Source organism: Centroberyx gerrardi, chromosome 24 (genome assembly GCF_048128805.1).
Source record: "Centroberyx gerrardi isolate f3 chromosome 24, fCenGer3.hap1.cur.20231027, whole genome shotgun sequence".
Taxonomy (NCBI): Eukaryota; Metazoa; Chordata; class Actinopteri; order Beryciformes; family Berycidae; genus Centroberyx; species Centroberyx gerrardi.
Window position 1 is genome coordinate 14,740,031 of NC_136020.1, and position 21,802 is coordinate 14,761,832.

At 45.2% G+C, this 21,802-nt stretch overlaps 1 protein-coding gene across 2 annotated transcripts in view; it reads right to left on the reverse strand.

The window, feature by feature from the left end:
• The window catches only part of foxp2 (forkhead box P2), a 64,907-nt gene that overhangs the window by 36,312 nt on the left and 6,793 nt on the right, over positions 1 to 21,802 (reverse strand). For both annotated transcript variants that reach the window (XM_071914535.2, XM_078281911.1), the window contains exon 2: positions 8,185 to 8,274. In XM_071914535.2, the coding sequence (XP_071770636.1) occupies positions 8,185 to 8,274 (90 nt within the window). The remainder of the gene's footprint in view (positions 1 to 8,184; positions 8,275 to 21,802) is intronic.

The window sequence follows — 21,802 nt, forward strand, 5'->3', positions numbered from 1 at the left end:
CGAGACATTTGCATGGTCACTACACATTTTTCATTTTAGAAGTCATTATGCATTAGTGGCTCCTGATCGCCCGCCTTGACTAATCCTGATGAACTGAAAATCACAGCTGAAGGTCAACTTCCAGCCGGCCCCGCTGCACATTCATATTCATATTCAAACAAATCCTGCCTCCATTGTTCATTAGGGTCTTAGAGAGAAGGGACTCCGTCTAAGGTGGAGGAGGAGGAGGAGGAGGAGGAGGAGAAGGATGTTGTGGTACATCTTTTCTCCTCTAGATCCTCTTTGTAAGAGCGCAAAAGAAGACGCGTCCACAATAAGCGAACAAAAGCCGTCAAAAGTTGCAAATTAAACAGGCCGTGTGTAATTATGCAAATGCCGTGCTTACACCTTCAACGTTATTAACCCTTAAAGGTACATTTGCAAGGTAAGTAATTACCCCCGCAGTCACCCCTGGTTTTGTGCTGGATGCCATGACAATGGGACGAGTGCAGCTGAGAAACAACATGAGAGATGCACTCATTAAGAGCATTAATTGGATGCAGGCTCAAAGATTTTTTGGTTCACAAAAGGGATGCGGGCTTAGACATATAGGATTTTCAAATGTAAACACAAATATATGCATGCATATATATATAAGCAGTATGCTTATTCTCAAATAAAGCCATCCAGCATTGTACTTCAAACAGTTCTTTGTCTAAGTGGTGAAATATGAAACATAAGCATTCACAGTCAAATACCTGTAAATAAATAATACAGTATTTCAACAACAATGCACAAAACCCACACAACTCCAACAAAGAAAAAAAAAAAAAAAAAAAAAAAATCAAAACAGAAAACAACCAGCACATGAAATCGGGAAGTGCCTTTTACACTTTCATTAGCTTTTTAGCAGAGTGATGGGTGATTATCATCTTCATGTCACCGCTCCTCCAAACAAAAAGAGGGGGAGAAAAAGAGAGAAAAGGCAGGACGAAGTCAGCGAGGGGAGAGAAGGCCCTGGCCCACGTCCATTGTGAAGTGCGGCACAATGCTAATTCCAGCATTTAACTGCATGCTTTTCTGCTTGACGTATCAGAGGCTCCAAGATGAAAGCAGATAAGTAATTGCTCTCCTGGTTCTTATTCTTCACTGACAACCCATAAATTTAATTTTACACACACGTTCATTTACATTTTCGAGTATATGACATGATAATTGCAGGAATATAACACCTCCATTCTGCAGGATACTGCACGGGGGCTTGATTGACGTGAGCGGTGAATTGAAAGGAACAGGGGGCTGAATTGCCTCTCCTCGAAATGATTTTGCCACGAAGGGACAAAATTAATGAGCATTTACTGGACGACAGCAGTGGCGTAAACATCCACACACCATGAATAGACTCTCTCTCTCACCAGGGATCATACAAGAGGAGCCATGATATCCAATAAGGCTCTGCTGCCGTTTCTCAGTAATTCAAAAGGCTATATTACCAATACTGTAACACACACACACACACACCCACAAAAAAAAAAAAATCTTAATGGGATTTCCTAAATCATTACTCAAATTAGCTACAGTTGATGTGGCCAGTGGGGACCATAATAACACAAATGGTGCTTCTCCTGTTTTTAATATGTGCAAATTTGGATGGAAAAAAGCTGGTTTGCAAATGATTTCTGAACAATCCTTGAATGTAATAATTGACTCACTGACATTTGTATGAAACATGAGCCTGTTTTTAACAAGCGTGTGCTGGCCGTTTGAACCCCCAATTTGTTTATGTCCCTTGTCTTAAAAAAGCACATGAGGAGACACTGGAAGAAGATGGCTATATTGACGTGAACTTTGAAGCCATGTGGTTTGCTCCCAAAGTTGGAGTGCAGAACAAAAGACCTTTAAATTGGCTCCTGATGTGAAAACACTGGCGGGGCCCTCACTAGAACAAGCAGATCATTACACCACTCTCGTCACACCAGCAGCCTGTAACCAGCCTCTCCAATGCCTCGCAAAAGGTCAAGCTCTTCCACCGAGTGCTCAGGTATCTCTTCCAGGCAGAGTTGGCGCACAGGTCTCTCGTTATGTTTGATTTGACTGGGCATTCTGGCATTAAATACAAAACACCAAATCTCCACTGTGTGCTGCTCACTGGTTGGCTAACTCATCTGTCTGCCTCCAACTATCCGGACCAATGGACAAATGCACTTTCAGCAATTACACCCACTCCACTGTGCGGCGCTTTATCTTTACGACAATGGGTTTTATGAGCAAAATCAAATTACCTAAAGCGGGAGATAACTGGTGTATCGGAGCTCAAACTTAAACAATTAAGGGAGTCCGGCAGAGAAGAATTCATTTTATTCCATTTCCTTCCGTACAATTCACTTAGCGGTAATAAGCAGGGGGAAGTTGGCGATTAGATGTCGGCCATAAACATTGCGGGGGCAACGAACACGGGCCGGGTATCAACGACTGAGGCCAATCCGGTAGCGCTGGACAGGGGTCTGAGCTACGCTATAGATACTGTTAAGATAAACGCAATGAGGAATGGAATGGTCCTAGCTGGTAATTACTGTGGATCCTTGGCAGGGAGAGTCACTGTTAATTAAGGCACTAGGTTCTGTTTTACCCAGAGAGAGAGACAGAGAAAGAAATACAGAGGAAAAGAGAGAGAAAAGAGAGGGAAGCACCACCCCCGCTAATTCATCTCAATCCCCTGGGCTTCCCAGGGGCGCAGGGCCCCAAACTCAGACCCCCCTCAGAGCTTGTGGACTTCTGACCCCTCAACTCCCTTTCAGCTGACACTGCTCATTTACTAGCCAATTACTGCCAATGGTGGCCACACTATTATTGATAGCCAGGACTCTCCACTCAAGGACCACCAGGACTACAGAGCAGCTGGCCTGGTGAGTGACGCAAGTGCAAGAGTCTCTGGTATGCATGAAGAAAACGTGTTTATTATGTAGAAACACATAAAAAACAACACGCACGCACGTGCACACGCACACACACACTCAAACGCATGTCGTGTATTCAGATTAAGGAGATCAATACTCTAGATTGTCAGGACCGGAGCTAAGTAGATTACTGAATGTTTTCCCAAATCAATTTCCGTGGCAGTTTGGCAGCAGTGCATGGGAAGTGCAATCTATCATAACATAAAGACCCATCATGTAAAAGCCTCTAATAAAAAGCCTGAGGAGATTGGGATGGGCTTAGCCCAATTTCCATATTGATTTATCTCTACATAGATAGTCATTGATTAAAATGAGCCTCTTGAAAGTACTGTACACCATTGTAGCTGCATGATATTGCTTCTGCATATTGTTTGTGTCATTATCACAACAAATTGTTAGACTTTTATCGTTAAACTGGCACATTTCATTCCCTACTGATGCCTCCCTGCAGGTGTACATACTTCAACAGTAAATGAGCGAGACAGATGGAGGGAGGGAGAGAATCGAAAAAGAGAGTGCAGAGAGAGGAGAGTGCTGAAATAGAAAGAAAGAAAGTGAGAGAGAGAGAGCGCAAGTGAGAGCGAGGGGGGAGACGCTTCCCTCTGATGTTGCAGGTAATATGGCCTCCACTGGATCAGCCTCTTCATCAAGTGACACACAGTAAATTACAAGTGCTTCAAGCAGCTCAGTGAATTATAGTTCATCACTTGGAAAGGCTTTCCCCCTCACCACCGGGGCCCAGGCGTATCAGATCTGCCGGTTAGGATCCAATTAACACCCTGGCCAGAATCATCTGATTGCATGTGTAAGGGCTGGTATAACTCGTTTATTGCGCCCATGTATCTTCTGTCACAAGGTAAATTTGTTGCTGCTACATCAAAGGTCTGAGCTACTTTTTTATCCCTCCCTCCCTCTCACTTTCTCTCGATCCCCCAAACTCGGCTACCTCGCCTTGGGGTTGCATTTCAACTTCTTTTGCATCACAATGATGAACCTGCTCTGTCCTCGCAATTTAGCAATCTTGTCCTGTAGGTGTTGTAAATGCAGGAAAAAAGAGAAGCAGGGAGGGAGATGGGGAGAGAAAAAAAATCTTGTTTTCTGGTTACAAAAGCAGTAACCAAGGGTGTTTGACTAAAAATGTGCTGACGCTTTTTTTTTTTCTTCTCTCTCTCTCTCAGAGTCAACAGAAGTTTTCCTCATGAATAACAAAATATTTTTCCCCTCTCTTTTTTCCCTTCGCTGTGATAATTTTTCTCTATTTTGAGATCCGACCAGAGGGGATGCAGTGGAAAGATATATTCATAAATGTAAATGTGAACTACCATCCTTTAGCCACGCACGCTGAAGTTAGCTAACCTATACTCAAGCCTAGCGTCACAGCCCTTTTCCCTGCATCTCTGTGTGTTCCGGATGAAAGCCAATAAGCAGATGAGCGTGGCTACAGAGATGTTGTGATATTGGCTCAGTGGTGAAATGTGTGGACCTGACCTTTAAAAGTGTGACACTCCCAGGACGGCCCAGTGCCCACAACCAATCTGATTGGCCGGGGCGGAAAGCTGTAGAATCTACAGAAAACAGATGTAACGGGCCAAAATCAACATCTCTCCTCATCCATAAACCATACATAAAACCTAAAATATTTCCACTCTATATTCCACATAGCTGGAGCTAAGCATTGGGACTGAGGTTATTAGTCTTGTCAAAATGCATTCACAGCTTGATAGTGTGGTAGGCGCAGATCACACTTGCCAGCGCTTAGGTTTTGAATGGCTAAGGAGTGAGCATTAACTAGAGAGTGTAAGTCAATGGGAGGAGGGGTGAGGGAGTAGTTTCTTGTTAATAGCGCTGGGGGCACAGCCGATCTCAACCACGCCCGTTGATCCTTTTGTCTGGGGTGTATAGTGGGGGAGGCCATTGCTGTCTCCATCATTCCCCTTTACACACTTACACACCTAGCGGGAGAGGAAGCTGCTTTGTTCATTTGCGGCTCTGTGTGGGAGAGGACCTCGTTAATGCCCCCTCACACTGTCAAGTCCTCCATCTGACGAACTCACAAGACAGGGTTAAGGGTCATTCGAGCTGTTTTATATGCGCCCCCTGACATATAGGGGGTGTGACTGTGTCACAATGGGAGCCTCGGGGTGACACCAGAGGAGGAGATGTGGTCAGATAGTCGTGTGCGTTTGAGTGTGTGTGTGTGTCTACTCAACCCTTCACCTAAACACCTAGCACCTGCTACGAGATGCCTAATGTATCTTGACTCGTACCTCCAAACGTGGAGCACTGTACCTCCCAACCTGCTTACCTACCAATCGCTTTGTAAATGCACTGTGTGTTAAACGCCTAAGCATGAGAGGCTGAGCTGCTAAACGTCCAGGCCAGCCTCATTGCTTATCAATAATGATCAATGTGCACAACAGAGCCAAGAACAAACTAGACCAGGCCTAAATGAAGCCTCATCTGACAACTTGAGATGACTTTGTGAAGCGATTGTCATTGTGCTTGTATGTGTGTGTGTGTTTGTACTGAGTGTTGGCTATGTGTATATGAGTTGTGTGTGTGTGTGTGTGTGAGAGTGAAACAATTGTCAGATTCATAGGCCTCTGTAATCCTCCCCGCCTCTCCTCGTCCGCGTTTCTTTATTTGTATTCCAAATGTCAGTGTATAAATGCCTTTCAGAGGGGGATATTGCCACAGAGAAGAGGAGAGTGAGGGGAGAGAGGAGAGGAGGAGAGCGGAGCGGAGACGAGAGGGTGTTGTGTGCCTTGGGAGAGCCGTGTAAGCAGCATGGCGGAGGCAGGGGGATTTACAGGGAGAAATAGGTGTTTATTGAGTGCTCCCGTGGGCTTACTGTGTAATAATAGACCTGTCACATTACGCAAATGTGGAGAAGCAGCTTGTGTGTGTGTGTTTGTATGTGTGTTTGTGAGACTGTGTTTTTACGTGTGTGCGTGCGCATGCATGTGAATGCCATAGCTGCCTGCCTCCGCGTTGTCAACGACTGAGACGCAGCGATGAGCGAGAGGATAGAATTAGTCAGGCGAGAGCCTTTAGCTGCTAATACGCGTAATTAAAACTGCAAGCTGAGGCACTTAGATGCTTGTGTACTAAATAATTTACATGCCATGATCTATGGATCATTTCCCGCTCTTAAATACCGAAGAAGAGAGAAGAAGGGGAAAAAAGACTGGCGGAGGATTTATCAGTGTCTCTGCCATAAGCAGGATGTCATGGTAATATTAATCCCTTTCCTACTTTCTACTGTGCTAATCATACAAGGGGATCAATCTTCTTGATTCCTCCGGTGGAAAACATGTAGCTTGATTGCCAATGACTCTTATCAAGCCGTGAAGCTAATAAAACATGGCACCATGGCAGCCATTGTGGCCTTATAATCCAGGTAAATAATGCTGCTTTATTGGGTAAACTCCATTAATACAGGAGTATTAAAAAACCTCCAGTGCTGAGATGGGGGAACAGAGAGCACAATAGGGTATTTTAATCAAATAAGAGTTTCCACTGCTTTATACTGATATTTAGACAATGGAGTATCACAGATAAAATGGCATTTGTAATGGGCGTATTCAAGAGCACACAGCAGCACAGCTCTACTGTAAAAGTGATGCTTGAACCAGAATGTATTGGGTCCTGTTTGTGCTGGTGTGTAAATCTTGAGGACCATGGGATATTCAGCAATGCCTCTCCTAAGATGCCCTGCATGGAGACTTTTTTGGAACAAAGAGGTGAGGATGTTAATAAAGGCTGGATCAACAGATGGATTAGCTGGAGCTGAGGACAGGCCGCTCGCCGGGCCTCCGATTCATATTGATTCATATCGCCGACGCGAGGCTAGGATGGAGTAAGCAAATGTAAATATTCAATATTTACCATCTGCTGGTGTTATTAGAGGCAGGGGCTTGGACATGGGCTGACGGCTATCATGCACACACACTGCTCTCATCCAATATTGTTCTTCCTGCCATGTATGTATTGCACTGGGTGACTATGCAGGCATTTGTAGATCAGGCTCCCATTTGTTTGAATCTATTCGCTTCAGCATACGGAACCTCAAACAGGAAAAGTGCAATGGACCCCAACAATAAGTTACAGAGTGGTAGGCGGCCTTTTGTTTGATGAACAATTCATATTTCCCACGACCATAGTAAAAATTCCCACAAATGAATAAAAAACGAAACACACAAACAAACAACTAAATAAAATACCCCTCAGAAGTATATATTTATAATCCCGATGCTACTGTGTATTAAGAAGCTGATAATATTAACACTCTTGACGAGGGTGAGTTGAATTATTTAAATGCAAAAGCGTGACTGCACCTTTGCCAACCTTATCTCTTCGCCAGTGCGTAATTAGGCACACAGGGGTGTGACTCCAATTGAAGGTGTCGCCATTGTTAGACTCGGTGAAAATATTAACGGGTGAGGTTAACGCCAATTTCCCCGTTTTTAATGAAATGCACAGAGCCCCTAATGAGGTAAACCACCGCTCCTTGATAGTACTTATTAGCGGAGTGGAGGGCACAAACTCTCACACTTCAATTTTGAACGCCTAAAAATAAATTGATAAAAAGAATAAAATAAAAACATGGAGCAGATGTCAAGAGGCCTTACATAATTTGAGGCAGGAAAACCAACTAACTGTCTTGTTGACTTAAACGAGCAGAATGAAAGACTCTGTGGTGTGAGGAAAATCTTAACGGCGGGGAAGGAAGAGGACAGCAGGCAGCAGATGCTGCAACGTGTGAGTGTGTATATATGTGTGAATGTGCAACTGTTTGTGTGTGTATGTGTGTGCGCGCGTGTACAAGTGTGACCTTTTCCAAATCACTGACAACAGAAATAGACAGCTCTATGAATCAATAAGGTAAATTAGCGTTGAAGAGTGGAAATGACAGGCAGTTAAAATTAGCCAAATATTTTTAAACCTCTTGCTGAGAATTTTTTTTAAAAATTGAAAACTAGAAAATCGATGTATGGACGACAAAACCGCGCCTTCCGTGACTTCCGGGGGAAACTTTGGTCTCTGAGGTCTATCTCTGTTGTGTTTTTCCTGTCTCTGTGTGACGCTCAGCTTCCTGGGGACCGCCTCGTCCAGGCTTAGAATTCCAATGACAGGTCCGAGGATTGCGTTGGCAAATCAAACACACTTGTGGAACAGAGGAAATCTTCTTTTCGGAGGAGCATGTATTATGGATGGACTTAAGAGATTAGACCGGGAGCTGCTTTACCTGCAGTGGACGCTGCTTGTCCTGGCTCTTTGGAGATTTCAGGCCACTGCCTGGCTGCTGCAAGAGTAATTGCCTCGCTGCTTGTAGAGCCTGGGAAGAAAGGAAAGAACGCAAGACAAAAGACAGAGAGAGAGAGAGGGAGAGAGAGAGAGAGAGGGGGGGGGGAGGGGGGGGCAGAAGGGAGGGAGGAAAAGAGATAGAGAAGATAGCAACTATTAGATTTCTTGAAGCTGACAGCAGAGCTAATTCAAATTTTCAGGGACAAAACAGCCATCTCCGACTGAAAACCCTGTCAAATATCCCCTGGTATTTTCAGCAACACACTCTGGCGTGGTTAACACCACGTTGCACATACATTTTAGTAATAATTCACAGAGCTGTGATCAAGGATAAATACAGTTTGTCTAGAGCACCCTTGAAGAAGAGGGTGGAGGGGGTGGTGGGTTTTGAAAAAAAAAAAAAAAAAAAAAAAAAAAGCTAAGCGTCAGTAGAATTGACCTGTCTAGTGTGTGCTCAACTGAAATACCCACTTCTCTCTGCAAATTACCGCCACATTTGCATATTCATAATATCAATTTGAAGTAGAGGCAGCGCCATGTGAAGTGTCCCCGGGAGCTGTAATTAAAGTTGACAAAATCAACATCAGATTACCTTTAGAGTGAATTAACTAGCAGCCCAGGTTTTACACTATGCATTAAGGGTGCTTATGAGCAGAGGACGAGTGATAGAGCGACAAAGAGAGAAGGAGAAATAAAGAGAGAGAGAGAGAGGGAGAGAGAGACTGAGAGAGAGAGCCCCTTCCCTGCCTGATGAAATTGGTTCACAGCTGTTTACACATGGCAAGAGGAATTAGAAAAATCATACTCGTAAAATGTAAAACATTTGTCATCAACACCCTTTGATGTATTTGCCAGACGTCGAGATGATAAGAATCGGAGAGGCTGGGATGTGGCGTGATCTATTTCTCTGGGGTTTGATGGGATTACAGATCCCCACCCCCCCCCCCCCCCCCCCCCCCCCCACCCCGCCCGGCTGTGTGTATATGTGTGTGACGAGCGAGCTCCGGCATCACAGGTACGGCGGCGGCTGGGCTAGCTGCCTCACTCCGATTCTTCAAGAGCAGACGGATGAAAGAGTCTGGCAGAAAAGAACATTGTGCACAGCTGCTGCTTCTGCTGCTACTCCACACAGCCGTACCCCGTATCCTTAAGGCCCACAAGCATCAAGTGGGAGAAAAAAAAAAAAAAACACACACGCACGCGCACACACACACACACACACAACAACACAACAACTTCACAGGTGTTTCTTTTTTTTGATGAAAAAAGAAGAGGACGAGCAGGAGGAGGAGAAGCAAGAAGAAGAAGGAAATAAAAAAAAAAAACTCAGATGGAGAGTGACACTTCTTCTTCAGGAATCAGGGGCGCTTGTTTTATTTTCTGGTGCTTGCCAGTATCCATGACAACAGCTGCCTTGACAGGGCGTGCATATGGCGCGGCTCTGCCAGCTGGTGGGAACAATGTTTGAACTAGTACATTGAGATCCTGAGCAAACAAGAGGAGGAGACAGAGGAGAGAGAGGGAGAGGGAGAGAGAGGCAGACAGCAAAGAGAGAAAGGGAGAGAAGAGAGAGAGGGAGAGGAAAAGGAGAGAGGGGGGGCAGGAGAAAAAAAAAAAGTTGCCACGTCTTAACCCCTGGGGGAAAGCAGCCACCCCCCTGATCAATTATGAAAAGACAGAGCTGGGGGGGCGGTGGGGAGGGGGGGGGGGTGCTGTCTGTCTGGCTGCTCAGGAGGAGCCAGGCTTTCTGAACTAAAGTAAACAAACACATTGCACTGGCGCTGGGTCCTAACTGCATTGATCTGTCTCCTTGGTAAGAGGAGCCCAGTCGCCACCGGTTTGTGTGTGTGTGTGTGTGTGTGTGTGCATGTGAGATGTGTTAGCAGAGCCATGGACTTAAACTTCAGAACACACATACACACACACACATGCTCACAAACACTTGAGCCCAACTTCAATCTCCAACTCAGCCAGATGCAAGTGGTTTTGTTTGTGTTTTTGGACTGAGACATTTTTCAAAACGGGTGGGAAATCAAACGATGTTTGACTTTGACCGCCTCTGATTGCACGCAAAAGACAAAACAACTTCCTAGAACGCTCAGCCAATCACTGTGCTAATTAAAACACGGTGGCTAATTAATCTAACCATGATTGGCGAATCAAAGTAATTATAAGGCTTATTGAGTTCCACACACAGTAGTTAGGAGGGAAGGCTGGGTGATGAGTGCAGCCCGACGTAGCGGTCGGGAGGAAATGTTTATCTATCTGTGAATCGATAACGGCTCGCAGTTTTATACCCAAAGTCAAGAGAGCCACTCGATATATCACACACGGTCAAGAGTAAACAAGAAAGAGACGTTTTTTAACAGCGCTTCCAATATCCACGCCTGGCAAATATCGGGGTGGGTGGGGGGGGGGAGGGGTGAGGGGTGACGGCTAGAAGTGGAGAGATCAACTCTGCCATGCTTATTAGAGAAGAAGTCTGGTCGGACTGCATAAAGTGTACTTTTCCAAACATAACACAGAGCTTATCAACACCGGCCAAACTTTTCCAGAGTGGTTCGTCATGCCTGAAACTGTCTGTCACCTCTTCCGTGGAAGCGAGGTTAGCCAGCTCCATTTTTCTAAGAGTCTGTGACGGTGTGGAAGGTAAAAAAAAAAAAAAGAAAAAAAAAGAAAAGGCCCTGTCCCTTCACTTTCACTGGCTCTGAGTATTCAGCCATTACAGCAAAAAGCACCAATTTGTGCCACCCACTTCCCACTCCACACAGACGGCAGGCTGAAGCTCATCTCAAAGCACAAAAAGCGCCAAATGCCAAGGAAAGTCATCAAAAGTTTGCTGAAGAGCTGGTAGAGCGGACAAAAACACAGACGAGTGCAGGCGCGCCGCCTATTTAACCTGGGTTGCTATGCATGGAAAAATGACATCCCCTGTCCATTAATGCACACATTGTATAAACAGCACAATGTGACACATTCTTGAGCACCGGAGAGAGAGGGAGGGAGAGAGAGGCTTCGAAAGAGTCGGGGCCCTGCTACATAAATAACAAGGCACTCAGAGGCATATTTGATGTTGATATCCATCACTGAGGATGGAAAAGAGGAAAAAAAGAAAGAGGGGGAAAATAACACACAGAGCGACCGAGACCGCGACACGGGGATCCTTATGAAAATAAGATTCAGCCCAAATGGATCTGGTGTAATTGGTTTCAGATAGCGAGGTCAGGAGAAAGGCGATACAGGCAACTATTATGCGAAACGGACTGAGAAACAAGAATGTTTACACAGGCATTCCTCTGCTACATTAATAGGCATGCAGAGATCACTGGAGAGGGAGAGGGAGAGAGAAGAGACTTGACAGAGAGGGAGGGAGGGAGGGAGGGAGAAAGACAGAGAGAGAACTGAAGAAACATGTGTCAGCCATCCATCCATCCGTCCCTCCCTCCCTCCCACCATCCTTCACTCTCCCGGCCCCGGTGTTTAGACTCTACACAGAACAGGGTAATAAGGAACACCCATCACAATGCACCTTTGTAAGGAGCATACCGAGATCTTAAACAAGCATGAAATACATTAGCGGGCCCTGCCATAGCGGGCCACACCATTACAAATCTCCAGATTGCTTATTGTGTCTGGCGGAGTTGAGGGGGTGTGAACGAGAAATAAGTTATCTAGCAGGAATGTCACTCTTTCAAATCCACCTAGAGACTGCGCGATGTGCAGCCATGACATTGGAATTGGATATATCTGAGGAACCGTGACATTGTGTTTGGACAGTGCAGCTCAGGTTAGGCTGGGAGTTGTAGTCATTAGGGGATATAGCGGATATTGGAATGATGACATAGGTATGAAATAAGCCCTCAACAGGTACCTCTGCTCAGCTCTGTGGCCTGTGCAGGACGTTTTGATATTTCACAAAGTAGCTGTAAACATAGTGCATTCATTATTGATCAATAAGTAATGGGTTACAATACGATAATATACTTTTTCTAGTGTGTAGAACAGATGTTTTGTGTGTATGTGTGTGTGTGTATGTGTGTGTGTGTGTGTGTGAGTAAAGGGCTGCTGTTCAACACTAGGCTGTCGGCCAGAACAACTCCAGTCATGCTGACAGCCCTGACAACTCCCACACATGCTGGTACACACACACACACACACACACACACACACATACACACACACACACCACCAGGCTTATCTATCTTCCCTTCCAGGAAACACACATAGACAGACACAGGAGGAGGGGGAAGAAAAAAAAAAAAAGCAAAAGGAGGAGGGAAAAAGAAAAAGTGTGACACTTTATCAAGCCGGAGGGAGTCGCATGCCACGGAAAACAAGGCACAAACAGTTTAAGCTGAACAAACAAACATGGCTGATTGGACTGAGGCTGGCGGGCGGCTGGCGGGGAGATAGGCGCTGACACTACACACCAAAATATTTACACCCTATCTCCTTATATAAGTGGATTCAGGGCAGATGGATGGATGGATACGGATTTGGAGGGGCTGGCTGGAGAGGATAGACAGATGAGAAGAGGAGGGGAGAAGGATGAGGATGTCCTGTACAAAGCCTGAATACAAAAGTGGGGACTGAGAGAGCACTGGGTTCATAAAAACATGCAAAGTGTGACCCGTGAGCGGCGGCAGAGGTTCTCGCTAGTCTTCGTACAATTATGGAACGGGAGTGGGGATGTGGCAGGGTGGCGTAGTGATTAGAGAAACTGTCCTGTAACACGGGTTAAATCCCTGCAAGTGACGATATGTGTACTTTAAAGCTACAATCCACGAAATGATGCGTCGCCCCACTGCTGTGCTTGTTTTGTAAGCATTGCGTTGGAGAGGGTGGTGGGGCAAAGTAAGGGTGGGGGCAGGACGTCTATGGTGGCAGAGGTTGGAGCTGGAGACGGATAAGTTGAAGTTGGCAACTGACTATATAAAAAAGATAACGTTAGCAGTAAATATGTGTAATTCGGGACTGTCAGACTCTACATCTACTGATCCTCCACCTAAAACTAAGACAGAAAAGAAACTTTGCACATTGCACTTTTTTACACTTTGGAGTAAAATTGACCTATATCTTGCATAAAAAAGAAAAAAAAAATGCTAGTATGTGGTTTTTTTAGCACTTGTACTTTTTACTACATGCTAAATTAACGCAACTAATATGAATTTTACAGGATCAAACCAATGCCTGAGATGTGTAGGCCTCTTTGCTTGCTATTGATCCCATTCACCTGAAGTGACTCTGGCACGCAAGTACAAAGATTCCTATCCTTTCATAAAGGTCAGACCTGGCGATGACGCGCCGGCGCCTCGACAATGGCTGCAAGTTCAGTTCCCTTATCGCCTCCACAAAGCCCACACAGAGCACAATACGCCCGGATCTTCGTCTCTGCTTGGCTGAATCCTCAGAAAGGAAAAGCATTACAGTAAAAAAAATAATGACACCTTGCGACAGCAGTTGCAGAGACAGACAGTAGCAGGGGGAGTTGACACAGGAACGCAAATAAAGCCAGGTAAGACAAACAAGAGGTAAACAGCAGGAGTGTGGTCAACAAGGCTTTAGTGGGCAACAAAGAGAGAGAGAGTGACTGAGAGAGGGAGAGTAAAAGAGAAATAAAGAAGTGAATGAAAGAAGTAAGAGAAGACATTATTGTTATCATCTCCGTATTTAGTTTAGAGAGAGAGACCGAGAGAGAGAGACTGCTAACTCACAACTCTTCACAACCTAACCAGTGAAAGAGAGGAAAAAAAAAAGAGAATTGGAAAAGGATGTAGGAGTAATGAGCATTTTTATGTATGACTCAATAAATCAACAGTCTGCAGTGAACGAGGGAGCGAGGGAGAGGGAGAAAGGGAGGGAGAAGTCCATGGAGAATCTGCTCGGGCCGCGGGACGGAGGGAAAGCTATCCAGCAGAACAATGGGCTTCTGTGTCCCGCTCTGCTCTGTCTGCTGCCAGAGAGAAAAACTCTCTCTATCTCAGGATTTGCAGCTACCTCAGTTTCCTCTTTCTCTCTCCATATGAAGAGCTTCATCCCAAAATGAGAAAAGTGGCATCTACTTTGATGAGATGATTGCTGGAATTAAAGTAAGACTCGCTATTAAAATATTAGTGAATTTATTACCTGTCTTGCGGCCATTTCTAGTGTTGTTTTTTGGACAAAAGGTGTTTTGGAATGAAACCGTTCATATTTATCTCTTCCTCTCTTCAACTTTTGCTCAACCTCCTCAGAGCACTTTGAATTCAACTCAACTTCGGCTGTCTCCCCTCTTAGCTCTCTTCTCTCGCTCCCCCTCTCCACATATCCATTACTGATATCACATTATTCATTTCTTCCTCTCATCTTTTCTGTCTTTCTTCCCTCTCTCTCCCACGTCTCCCCCCCCTCTTGTTTATTGATTCTCTAGATTAAGAATTCCCGGGGTGGAGGATTGTAACACACAAGCATCAAATTATTTTGGGGTGTGCTTATTTGCCTTTCCCTTGCATCTATTTGGCCTGTGTCTGTAGACAATTATGCCTCCCCAGCCCCAGACTCAGGTGCTAATAATGAAGGACAAATAGAATCATATGTGTAAACTTCCCCCACTGATGAAAATTTATATTAACTTTCTGCCACAGTAAACAGAGCTGCATAGCTCCACCCTCCCGGGAGGATTGAGGAGATGAATTCGCTCGCTCCTACCCCAGGAAGAAAGCAAGAGCTCGTATAGGAGAGGAGAGTGGGAGGGGATGCGGAGGGGGGTGGAGGGGTATGGGGGGGGGGGGCGGCGGTGGTGGTGTCTTGCTCCATTGTGTAACCTCACACTTATTTTTCCAGCAAAGAAGACAAAACATGGTTCTGTTTTGCCCATCACAGAGAAAGTGTGTGTGTTTGCGTCTGTGAGCGGGAGAGAAGAACGCATACGCGCCAATATGCATGTGTCTGCGGAGAGGCTGGGAGGCCATGCCAGCAATAACACAGAGTACGGGCTGCCATCGTTCACTGCAACCGCTAACATTCACTAACTTCCTACCTCCCGCTGCTATCACCATGGATATTCCGTGCAAATACAAGGAAATATCTGTTCTAGCAAGCGAGAATAATAGTTTACAGTTTGCCAGCAATCTGCGAGCTGAACTTTGCCACAGAACCCCCAAACCGGGGTGAACTTACAAACAAGACTGCCTTGTCGTAATGAAAACCTGCATCTTGGCCATTCTTATTAGATTTGAATGTCTGACCATAAAATTGACTGTAGTAACTTTTGCTGTGTTTAAGGTAACTGCCGATAATCTGTTTTGCCACTTAATTAAGTCATTTCTTATTTGCTTGATCACCAAAAACAACTTCTACACTGTATACTGCCAACATACTGTCAATTTTGTTCCCATTCTCCCTCACTTTAACAGATTTGTTCTGCTCTTCAGCCCTCCCTCTTCTCCCCAGACCTCTGACATTGTCTCAGTGCATCTTTTCCATGCTTCCGCACTTATGAAATTCAATTTGCCCCCCCAACACACCTCCCTTTCTCTTTCTCTCTCTCTCTCTCTCTCCCTCTCTCCTGGTGGCTTTAGCAAAGCTTTCACTTTCAACTGCGCTGTATCACTGGGTTTAGATAAGGTGACGGCAGGCCCATTCAGCAGCGCTCTTTATCTGCCGCTGCTCTTAGGGAAGTCCTTTACAGCCCAAGAACTGAGCGCTACCACAATCTACTATCACAAAGAGACAGAGAGAGAGGGAGAGAGAGAGAGAGGGGGAGAGAGGGAGAGAGAGGGAGAAAGGGGAGTGTACTTCACTGACACTACAGGGAGGCTTGTGCATGGGTGGAAGAAGGGATAGGGGAGAAAGCGTGTTTTGTGTGTGTCTGTGTGTGTGTGTGTTTGAGAGGGACAGTGTGACTGAAGGTGAGTGTATGTATGCATGAGGTATGACTGTTCAGCTGTGCATCCCCCCCAACCCTGCAAAACACAAATACACACACTCTCTCGCCCTCGTCTACTCATTCTCTCTCTTGAAGCGCTTGATTTCCTCTTCAGGTGATTATGATCCATCTCTTTTTCACAGTTCCAGGAGAATGGAGGTCACACAGTTGGATGAATACCTGCTATGAAATGTTGCATTCAGACCGGCCACAGTTCATTTGGAGCGGGGGGCTGAGCCCAGTGGAAAAAAAAAGGAGCGTGGAATGGGAAGGAAGGGCTTAGGGCAGCAACGGCTTTATAGCAAAGAAAACTACACATAATCATTCCATAAACAGTCAACGTTTACTTAATCATGGATTGGGCAGAAGAGAGACCTAGAGGTTAGAGAGACTGTCCTGTAAGTGTGAGGGCAAAGTATACTTGCGCCATGAATGCCCAGCATCTCACTCCTTATAAGTCTTTTTGAATAATGGCATCAGCTGAATTGCCTAGACCTTTAAATGTAAAATGTACAAAGGATTATAGGTGAAAAGAGTGCTCTAGTTATTTTTACACAAAACATAAAGAAATAGACCAAAGTTTTGACCTAGTTGTGAACCGTACAGCCTTACATTCTGTATGACAGTATGTTAATCTATTAATAAAAATGAGTTATAGCTGTGAAAAGTATGTCTAACTATTCAGTGAGCTTGAACACTGCAGTATTTCTGTGAAAACTGGAGTCTTCTCGTGGTGTGGAGGGGAGGCAGAATGAAGTTGTTTTCCGTGGAGCTTGTGTCTGCCTTTGTTGACAAGGCCTTATTAAGAGGCTCCCACTCTAAAGAACATGGCCAGAGGCGACTAGCGATCTGACTGTGGCACCGGAGAACAAGCAGCCACGGAAGATGTGTTTTTGTGCAGAATGCCAATACCAATAGAGGCTGCTGAAATGATGAATGCACACTCACACACACACACACAAGCACACATACGTGCACTGTACATACAGCACACATGCACATACATAAAGATACACATGCAACACACAAACACAGAGATGTGCGCGCACACACAAACACACCGTACACAGAACAAAATCCATACCAACAACAGCATCGTTTGTCAGCAAATATAACACAAGAAGTTGAGATCATTTAGAGAACCAGGGCCAGTGTGTGTGTGTGTTTGTGTGTGCCTTGAATACGAGCTTCCTAAGCCTCTATGCCTGTTTAGTGAATGCATGTGTATGTGTGTGTGTGTGTGTGTGCTTGTGTGTGTGTGCGCCGGGCTCTGTCTTGGGGGCTCTGCTGTTGCAGGTCAATAGTGTGAGTGTCTGTCTGTCTAGTCCTGAAGAGCTCAGGTTGAGTGCTGAGTCTAAGTGTTACCCTCTCCTGGGGTCGATGAGAAAGCACTCTGACCTTAGCTGTAATGACCTCGCCTCACCCGCTGCATGGCTAACCCTGGACTTAGTCTGCTGCTGTGGTGTTAACAGAGAATGAACTACAATTTGCAAACAACATATTTGCCCATACTGTAAACAGAAGATGTCCCTGTGGTAATAAGTGTTGATTTTTCAGAGACAATTATTAATGATAAATGATGATATGGCTCTGCGGCTGGTGTTCACAGCTATCAAAAGTGTTAAGTGAACTCTGATGGATGGGGACTTATACAAACACTGGCATCCTGTTAATTTTTTTTCTACATTAAATTAACACATATGATTTTCACTAATGTGTGTGGGAAAAAAGATAGTTAAATCTCCTTTAAACTTGATCGATCTCTATTCCCTGTCACTGAAGCAACACAGGACAGACTTGCCAAAGCTTCCACCTTGGTTGTGTGATGGCTATCACAGAGTTTACCTGAGTTTACATGGCTACCTTGTCGTGCCATTAGCCCCCAGTCACCTCACTGAGGTCGCCCCCTGTTGAGGGTGATGGATCTTTCAATGAACACCGCGCTCCCGCCAAAGATCACCCCGGTTAATAGCCACTACATCTGCCTCTGGAGGGGCCATGGATCTCCGTCACTCTCCCTCCCCTCTCTCTCTCCCAGTCTCTTTTCTTATGGAGCACCTATCCTTCCCTGCCCTCCTCCTCCTTGCTGTCTTTTTCTTTCCTCTATCCTGCATTCTACCTCGGTGGTTGTCTTGTGAATATTCCAATTACGGCGGTGTGTGTTTGACCTTTAAGTGAGCTGTGGAAGATATAGTTATCTGCCTTCCACTCTGACACCCAGCGTCTATCAATCAGTGTTCCACCCCCCACCTTCACCAGAACAGGCTGCTCGACTGAGCTGGGCCTTGTGCAAAGTGTGTTTGTGTATGTGTGAGAGAGAGAGACTGAGGTGTGAGGAAGAGACAGAAAGAGCGAGCTATCATGGGCACTGACTGTGATTAGGGCTGTGGTAGGCAGAGAGGCTAGGCGAGTCCCATTGATAAAGATATATAAATGCACTGAGCCGTGTGTGTGAATACGTAAATGTACACCACAAGCAGACCGGCACTCATGCATTCATACATACTCTTACTCCCTAGCACTCACACACGCACACACACAAACGTGAAATATTTTTCCTTGACTGCTACCTGGCTGACTGAGCCTTGCTTCCATAAACAAAGCCTTTTCCAACAGCATCCTATATCACGCTTCTCAGAACAGGCAAGCGTGAACAAAGTCATACTTCTTTAGTTTCATTCTTGTTCCCCGCCCTTTTCCAAAGGGCTAATCTACATCTTTCATTGAATCAAGAATGGAAATTCACAAGAAATGCTTCTTTTTCAATTTCATGCTGAAGTAGCTCAAGTTAGTGGATGTAATTTCTCCTAACAAGAAAATTTATCACTCTGTCGCTCACTTAGTCTGGCCATGTGAGAAACGGGCCTCCTTTTTGCATTTTTTTCTCAGGCTTTGATGAATGTGCCAAAAGCATGATCACTCCCTTCATAGCACTCCATACAAGGACAGAACAATTACACTGGTTATTAAAAAAATAAAACCTCTGGTTGAAATCTATATGAAAGATAAATGACATATCATTTAGGCCTGTGGTGAAGGCATTACAATATTAAGTCAGGACTAAACCAAAAGCGGCATGGGGGTTATATTACACATACTGCAGGGACCTCAAATACTGGTCTTAGAATTATGTCATGGTACAGATAGAAGCTGGTTGGCAAACTGATAACTGACAACCCATATGGATAAAGTGAAAAGAAAAACAAGCAGTTTCCAGTGATTCCGAGAGTGTGATTCTCTCTTCTCACACATTTAAAACTTGTGCCAACAAGACGCGTTTTCTCGCTGTGACAGAAATTCTCAGAAAGCCTAACGATGCAAAAACCTCCCAGAAAGCCATTTGAAGTTTTGTACAAATTATGATTATCATGTTCACGCTGAATTGGATGATGAAGTCCAAACAGGTGAAAAGGAATGCATGGAGAATAGTATCGCTGAAACAATACCACGCATGGCCAAGTCACCAGGCTAATGTATATTTATCATGTAAACTTCTGATAAATGCATATGCAGAAACAATCAAATCTCTGGGTTTCCATTGGAGGCTTTTGCACCATGGACTCAAGCGTGAAACCAATATCAGCTTAGTGTCTAGTCAAGCTTGAAGCGCCGCGCCTAGCCCACAAAGCATGTTCTGCATATGCTCATGGGCGTCACTTTTATCAGGGTGGAACAAGCAGCTTTCCAGTGCTATCACTGATCAATTCGGGCGAGTTAAGTCCCCCAGTGTGGGTAAATAAGCAGTGGTTAGGTCTTGATGAGGAATGGCAGGCCGCCTGAGCAGCAACACTGGCTGGAGAGAGGCGGGCTTGTCTATCTCTGCTGCAATGGACTCCTACTGTGACTTCCATTGAGTTTAACTTCTGGCTAACGTACGGCTTATTCTCCGTATCTCCCTGACACAAATGTTCATTTTACACTCAGGGATTTATTTCCCGATGGAATTGATTTGAAGTGGATATATTTAGGCTATCACCTATTTACATCATCAACTATTTGCTGTTGCCCTCATTTAGACCTATAGCGAGCAATATGGTTGACATCACGACTGATCCCGTCAGTGATACAGATGTCAGTCCACCTTGACAGCAAAGGAAGAACCTGACCCGAGCTGATGCACTACAAAACCCAGCAGCTTCAGCTCTAAAGCCTGCAGTGAGCAGAGCCAAAGCCAGTGCTAAGTGACATGTCACTCAGTCTGTCTGTTTGGAGCCGTCTATTCCCCATGGCCTGGGCTTATTTACTGCATTTGTATGAAAAGCTGTGAAGAGGAGAAGCCTGAGAGCCGGGCTGGCCCTCTTACATATGTATACAGTGTTTGGAGGCAATGTGTAAAGAGCATCTCCCCTTGCAGCCTGGTAGCGCCACAGCTACAAACAACTTGGGAGAAGGATAGAGCCATTTATATATTCAAAAATGGGTCAGGGATGAAGGTAATCGGAGCAGCAGAGAGTGTTAACAAGTGTAAAAAAAAACAACAACTCGCTGTGATGATACCTGGAATCTGTTAGGTGAGATTCTATGAAAGCTTTAGGGAGAGAGCACCAGCAACACTGAAGATGCTACTACTGCTTGCTAGTCATCTTCTTAACCAGATTTGAAGTCATTTTAATATTAGTTAGAGAAGGGGAGGGGGGTACACACAACAAACCATCGGGCAGGCGTTTCAGAGTCTGATTTGTTACTATTCATGGCTAAAGCGGAGAGGAACTGTAATACTAGACATGCTTGTTAAATTCACAACGCTCCAAAGCTGCCTTCTAGCAAATCCTGCCTCTTGGTTGTCAGCTTAAGACGCCCGGGCATATGCATATGTAGGATTTTTAAGCTCTGTTAAATGGATAGTGGTGTCGTGGCCTATCAAATGACTGTAAGCCACTTGCTTTTTTTTCCGGGGAGGGGAACCATTTGCAGAAAAGCAGGCAGCAATGCGTTACCACGTACTGCATCGCAAGGCAACCCCCCCCCCTTCCTTTAGAACAGTGTGTTTTTTCTACCCTCCAGTTAACTCCACATCAGAGGAAAACAGAGCCATTTACATGTATGTATTCAGGCTGAGTGTGACAGCAGCACTCCACCCCGCCATATTAATGACTGGTACTCTGTTTAAGGCAACGACAGGAGAGTGGCAACAAACAATGACAGAATGCCTGTTTTCAATTGTGAGGCCGCGAAAGATGAGACGCCATTCACTACCAAGGCAGTTTGCAAATAAATTATTGTGGAGGGTATTGAGCTGAAGCGACTGCTCAGTCCCCTCAGAGTGTGTGTGTTTGTACGTGTGCGCGTGCGTGTGCGTATGTGTGTTTGTGCTCGCGCGAGTGGACTTATAGATCCAGTGCCATTTATTTCCCTGAGCCAGAGCGGGGCAGTTAGGGAGGCGTAAAAGGAAATGAGTTGTGAAGTGGCCATTGATCCTGACCTGCGCTAGGTAGGCTAGAGACTGCAGGACTATTGGCCACAGTGTGTGGGACTGGATGGCTGGCTCTTATTTACACTGAGGCGGTTAACCCTGGCTCAGTTCACTTATCACTGGGCTAAAGCAGTAGCTGCACTGAAAAAAATACATCTTAGGCCAAACAAAGGGCCTAATCTAGATTGATTGATGTCAACTATAAGTGACAGTGACTTAAGTCCAGAGGAAATTCACAGT